Below are 6,073 nucleotides of genomic sequence, written 5' to 3' on the forward strand. Positions count from 1 at the left end.
GCAGCACCAAGCTGGAAGCAAGGTTGGGAGCCTGGAAGAAATGGCAAGACATTAAATTAGACCATTAATTAACCAGCTTTCCCCTCATGCCACCCCACCCCGATGGCACCCTGCAGGCTCCCGGCCCCGAGACTGCTTTGACATCTACGTGAGCGGGCAGCAGGAGGATGGGATTTACTCCATCTTCCCCACGCACTACCCCGATGGCTTCCAGGTCTACTGTGACATGAGCACGGACGGGGGCGGCTGGACGGTGAGTGAGCTGCCAGCACCCCGCTGGGGACACGGGGACGTGGCCCTGCTGGCCCTGCTGGGCGTGGGAGATATCACCTTGGACACCAGGAGGTGTCACCAGGAGGGACAGTGGATGTCAGGGGGGCCTGGCTGTGCACCCAGAGCTGCCCAGTGGTGCCAGGCAGAGCCCTGAGCCCAGTGTCTGCCTGGCCTGGGGAGCTGGGCTGGAGCTGCAGGGGGTTCAGACAGGGAGCTGGTGCCACCTCTGGAATTTGTCCTTCTCAGCAGGGCTGGGGTGTGCTTTGCTGTGCTTTGCCCCAGTGGGGCCGTGCTGGGGCTCAGGGCAGACCCCAAACCCCGACACCTGGCCTCATTTAAGGCCAGGGTGCCTGGGGCACCTCGGGAGTTCTGCTGATTCACTGCAATGGGCCATAATCACAGCAATGGGAGCAGGGGGGGACACGGCTCTGCCACTGCCCCAGGGAGCAGCTGGGGGTCAGCAGCTCCCCCTGCCCTGGAGGGCATCACCGGGGGTCCCAGGAGGTGCTGGGGTCTCAGCAGGAGGGGTGGGCAGGCAGCCTCTGCCCTGAGGCCAGCGCCCCTCCAGCTGGGCACTCTAGGAAACAAATCCCCACCATCTGATTGCCCTAAGCAGCTTTGAGCAGGGCCAGGAGGGAGCTTAGCCCCCCTGCCCTCAGGGGCTGGTGAGAGCCTCTGAGAGCCCACCCAGGGCAGGAGGAACCTGGGGTGGGCACCAGGGTGGTACCAGAGCTCCAGTGGGGAAACTGAGGCACAGCACAGCCGGGGACTCAGCTCTAGGGAGATTACAGAGGGGAGAGGGGGACCCTTCTGGCTCCCCAGGGGGCAGAGGGTCCTTGCAAACCCCGTGCACATCCTCTGCCAGCCCCAGCCAAGCCTGAAGAGCAGCCCAAGGTGATTAGCGAGACACTCAGAGGCTTATTTAAAGCTGCTGCAGGCGGGAGGGCTCGGCTGGGCTGGGGAGGGGGCTCAGCGAGGGATTCTGAGCCTGGGAGTGCAGTGGCACAGACACCACAGAGCTCTGCCCTGCCTTGATGGGGCCAGGAGCCAAAGCAGGGTCCCAGAGACAGCCAGGGCTGGGCTGGGGGTGCCCACCCCAGGCTCCTGTTTCTGGGGCTGCTCTGCAGCAGAGGGTCCCAAACGTGCCCCCAGTGCCTCGGGTGCAGCGATTGCCTCAGCCACCTCCGGGGGGCTGGGGGGGCACTGCCTGACCCCGGCTCCAGGTGAGCCATGGCATGGCTGGGTGCTGTGGGGCAGAGCCTGGGAATTTCCCCTTCCCTTCCCTTCCCTTCCCTTCCTCTCTGGAGGGATTTCTCCTGACATTTGGGCTCATTTGCATGTCGTGGGTGGGTGGAAGCGATGGCAGCAGCTGAATCAATTTTGACTCAGGAGCTTGGGAGCTGCTGAGCTCAGCTTTAGGCTGCTTGGGCAGCTCAGAGGCCAGGGGGAGATCTCAGGACCTCACTGTCCCCAAATCCTGCTCTGCAGGGTCCTGCTTGCTCCCTGTCCCCATCCTGGGCTGTTTTGTCCCCACTCGGTCCTGCCCAGCAGCAGCAGGGCCACGTTTGTGCTGCTGGGGATGTGGATCTGGGTCAGTGCCACCCGTACCCTGCGCCCAGCACTGCCTGGGGGTGCCCTGTGGCTGCCCAGCCCAGCTCTGCCCCTGACACTCACCTCTGGCTCCTTCTTAAAGTGGTGATGGCATGGTGGAGGTCAAGGGAGCTCAGCATCCCAGCAGGGCTCCAGAAGTTGCCTCTTCACATGATGCTGTCTTCAGAATGTCTTTGCAAATGCCCCACGCTCCTCCCAGTGCCCCTGAGCCTCCATTGCTCCTCATTTGGGGCAAAATTCCCTGGATCAGCACCTCAGCATCAGTGCTCTGTGTGCCTCAGCATCACCCCATGTGCAGTGAGCACTGGGAAATGGTGGGAGAGCCAAAGAAAGCAGGAGAAAAGGCTGTGCCAGCAGCACAAGGGCTGTGGTGACATCCAGTGACAGCTTCCAGCTGCAGGGGTACCTGCTGTGCTGGGACACTGCTGGGGACAGCCTCACCAGCCTGGAGAGGGGTCCTGGACAGGGATGGGGCTGAGCAGACAGTGGGCATTGACACTGGGCTGGGGCAAACCACAGGCAGGGGCTGAGAGGAGCCACAAACCTGTTCTGTTTCCAAGGATGTGGCTTATGTGTCACCACAAACAGGGACAAGACAATTCTGCTGGCAGGGCCGGGCAGGAGCAGCTCCTGGGAGGGCAGAGCTGCCAGCTCTGGTGTTCACAGGCTGCCCCAAGGCACTGGCACACCCTGGGGCCTGGCTCTGCCCAGAGCTTTCTCCCTGGCTGCCTTTGGGTCTCCCTGACCCACAGATGGTCTCCCTGCTGTGACAGGGCTCAGAGGACACCCTGGGCTCTGTGCCATGGCTGCCAAAACTGGACCAGGAGCCTGAGCTCTGTGCTGGTGATGTCCCCACACTGGGAGCTTCAAGCCCAGCAGGAGTTTGGTGGAGCTGAGGGAGAGGAATCTCCAGTGCCACGGCAGGCACAGGCTGGTGCTCCCACTTCTCCCTGCTTTTAACCCATTTTTTTGGGTTTGTGGCTCTGCAGGAGCCTGTCCCTGCCCCACAGGGGCAACTGGGGGAGGCAGAGAATGAGGGAGATAAATATTTCAGCCTTGCCTTTAAAGAAGGGAGGGAAATCCTTTTTGCTTAAGAGGGGGGTGATGCATATTTGATGAGGAGGAAAAGAGCAGCGAGGCAGGGCTGGAGCACATGAGCCTGTGGGTCACTGGTGCACCCAGCATCCCCAGCACCCCACAGGGTGATCAGGAGGCTCCCACAGCCCTGCCTGCACCTGGAGGGTGCAAAAAAGAGGCACAGAAGGGATTGTGCATGAGAGATGATGAGGATGGAGCAGGAGATTCGGGAGGACACAGGACCTCCAGCACTCACCAGCAACAATCCTGGTTTCAAACCCCCTTGGGGCTGAGCCTGGTGGGCAGAGGAGCACTGAAGGCTTCTCCTGGGGTGATTCCTGAGCTGTGCCAAGGCTCAGGCAGTGGAGCCCTGTCCCACACGCTTCCCTGGGCACCACTCAGGCAATTGGCCTATTTAGAGCCGTGGCTCAAAGCCGATTAGGAGGCAGCACTGGTGCTGCAGCCACCTCCTTCCCCACGCCAGCCACGGAGCTCGTGGTGGCTGGGAAAAGCAGCTTCAGGCCCCTGTCCAGCCACGCTGTCCCCCTTTCCCAGCAAGGCTGAAGAAAGCCCCTTTAAATGGGCTTAACCACAGCTTCTCAAGTGCTCAACGCGGGGATAAAAATTAAGGCTCTAATTCTAGAAGGTAAGTACAGCAGGATCAGAGCTGTGCCAGAGCCTCAGCCAGCCCCAAAAACGCCCATCTGGGGAAGGGCAAACAGGGAGAGCTTCACAGGGTGGTTCTGCTTCACGTGCCAGGGTGAAACCCTGTGTGGGAGGGCAGGAGCAGCCAGGGGGAGAAAAGGAGAGTGGCTTCTCCCAACTCCAGGGCTCATCCACATTCCCCAGTCCTGGGGTGCTGGAAGCTCAGCTGGGCAGCTCTGAAGATGGGGTTCTCTGGCCCCTGGCAGGGCTCTGCCCAAGCCACCAAGTGTCCCAGCTGTCCCCACCACGGCCTCGGGAGCGCAGAGCTCGGTGGGAGTGGGGCAGGCTTGCTCAGCCAACTTTAATGCAATTAATCCAGGGCTGGAGGCTTAATTAAGTTCAAATGGTCGGGCATGAAGCAGCGTTTTCTGGATCGCTGTCAATAAATCAAACCCAAAAGTATGGATGAAAGGGGATGGAACACACAGGGCACACGGGCTGGTGAGCAGATGGGAGAGGAAAAGGGAAAGGCTCCGAGCAAAGCTGCACTGAGCCCTGGGATCTGCCTGGATCTGGGGGCTCTGCAGGGCTCAGGGCACTCAGTGCCTCACAGCTGATTTCTCTGGGAGATTAATGAGGCCGTCACAGAGATGATGTTTTATAATGGGGTGCCTGCCCAGGAGAGCAAGGAGATCCAGGAGGAAGAAATCAGCCCTGCTGGGTTTCACACAGTTCTGAGCACCCACAGTCGGCAGGAGGGCTCACAGCAACCTGGGCAGCCCGTGCTGCAGGACAGAGCTCGGGTCGTGCCCCTGTGTCCCTGCTCCCCTGTGCAGCCTGCAGGGCATCCACCACTCCAGGGACACCCCACACCTTCCCAAGGAACTTCAGGTTCCCAAGGAACTTCAGGTTTCCTGAGCTCTGCTCACACTTCCAGGCAGAGAATCCTGTGGAGGGTTTTGCCTGAGCAGACCCACCCATCCCTGGGATGGAGCATTTCCCCGGGGAGCTCATCCCTGTGCAACCATTGAGCCCGCAGGGTTTAATTTGTGCCGCTAATTAGGCAGTGGCAGCGAGGGGTTGGCAGGGAGGGGTGGGCAGCGCGGTGGGGAGCAGAGGGCTCACACAGGCTGGGAACAGCCCCACAGCTGATGCCCTTTGTGTGTCCCCAGGTGTTCCAGCGGCGGGAGGACGGCTCTGTGAACTTTTTCCGTGGCTGGGAAGCCTACCGGGACGGCTTCGGGAAGCTGACAGGAGAGCACTGGCTGGGGGGGGGGGGGGGGGACCGGTGGGGCTGCAGGGCTCAGGGCACTCAGTGCCTCACAGCTGATTTCTCTGGGAGATTAATGAGGCCATCACAGAGATGATGTTTTATAATGGGGTGCCTGCCCAGGAGAGCAAGGAGATCCAGGAGGAAGAAATCAGCCCTGCTGGGTTTCACACAGTTCTGAGCACCCACAGTCGGCAGGAGGGCTCACAGCAACCTGGGCAGCCCGTGCTGCAGGACAGAGCTCGGGTCGTGCCCCTGTGTCCCTGCTCCCCTGTGCAGCCTGCAGGGCATCCACCACTCCAGGGACACCCCACACCTTCCCAAGGAACTTCAGGTTCCCAAGGAACTTCAGGTTTCCTGAGCTCTGCTCACACTTCCAGGCAGAGAATCCTGTGGAGGGTTTTGCCTGAGCAGACCCACCCATCCCTGGGATGGAGCATTTCCCCGGGGAGCTCATCCCTGTGCAACCATTGAGCCCGCAGGGTTTAATTTGTGCCGCTAATTAGGCAGTGGCAGCGAGGGGTTGGCAGGGAGGGGTGGGCAGCGCGGTGGGGAGCAGAGGGCTCATACAGGCTGCGAACAGCCCCACAGCTGATGCCCTTTGTGTGTCCCCAGGTGTTCCAGCGGCGGGAGGACGGCTCTGTGAACTTTTTCCGTGGCTGGGAAGCCTACCGGGACGGCTTCGGGAAGCTGACAGGAGAGCACTGGCTGGGTGTGTGGGGCTGGCACTGCTGGGTCCTGGGGAAGCCTGGGGAGCTCTGGGGTCCCTTTGTGATGGAGGGGACGCTGAGACCCCCACCCATGGGCTGGGGAGGCAGGGAGGGGCTGGAGCACCCCATCCCCACACTCACCCCTTTGCCTCTGCCAGGGCTGAAGAGGATCCACCTGCTGACGGTGCAGGGCAGCTACGAGCTCCGCATCGACCTGGAGGACTTTGACAACGGCACCGCCTTCGCCCACTACGGCAGCTTCGGGGTGGGGCTCTTCTCCGTGGACCCCGAGGAGGACGGGTACCCCATCACCATCGCCGACTACTCAGGGACTGCAGGTGGGCAGCAGGATGGGGGGCACAGCCCACATGGGCGGGGGTGGTCCACAGCTGTGGTGGTGTTCACAGGGGTCTTAGGAAGAGACGAGCATCTGACTCCATGTTTCAGAAGGCTAATATATTATTTTATAAAAATAAATATTATTTTT

At 61.0% G+C, this 6,073-nt stretch overlaps 1 protein-coding gene across 1 annotated transcript in view; it reads left to right on the forward strand.

The window, feature by feature from the left end:
• The window catches only part of FIBCD1 (fibrinogen C domain containing 1), a 9,692-nt gene that overhangs the window by 2,362 nt on the left and 1,257 nt on the right, over positions 1-6,073 (forward strand). The window contains exons 3-5 of the mRNA XM_031057263.1: positions 117-253; positions 5,492-5,588; positions 5,745-5,924. Coding sequence (XP_030913123.1) covers positions 117-253; positions 5,492-5,588; positions 5,745-5,924 — 414 coding nt within the window. The remainder of the gene's footprint in view (positions 1-116; positions 254-5,491; positions 5,589-5,744; positions 5,925-6,073) is intronic.

Source organism: Geospiza fortis, unplaced genomic scaffold (assembly GCF_000277835.1).
Source record: "Geospiza fortis unplaced genomic scaffold, GeoFor_1.0 scaffold27, whole genome shotgun sequence".
Taxonomy (NCBI): domain Eukaryota; kingdom Metazoa; phylum Chordata; class Aves; order Passeriformes; family Thraupidae; genus Geospiza; species Geospiza fortis.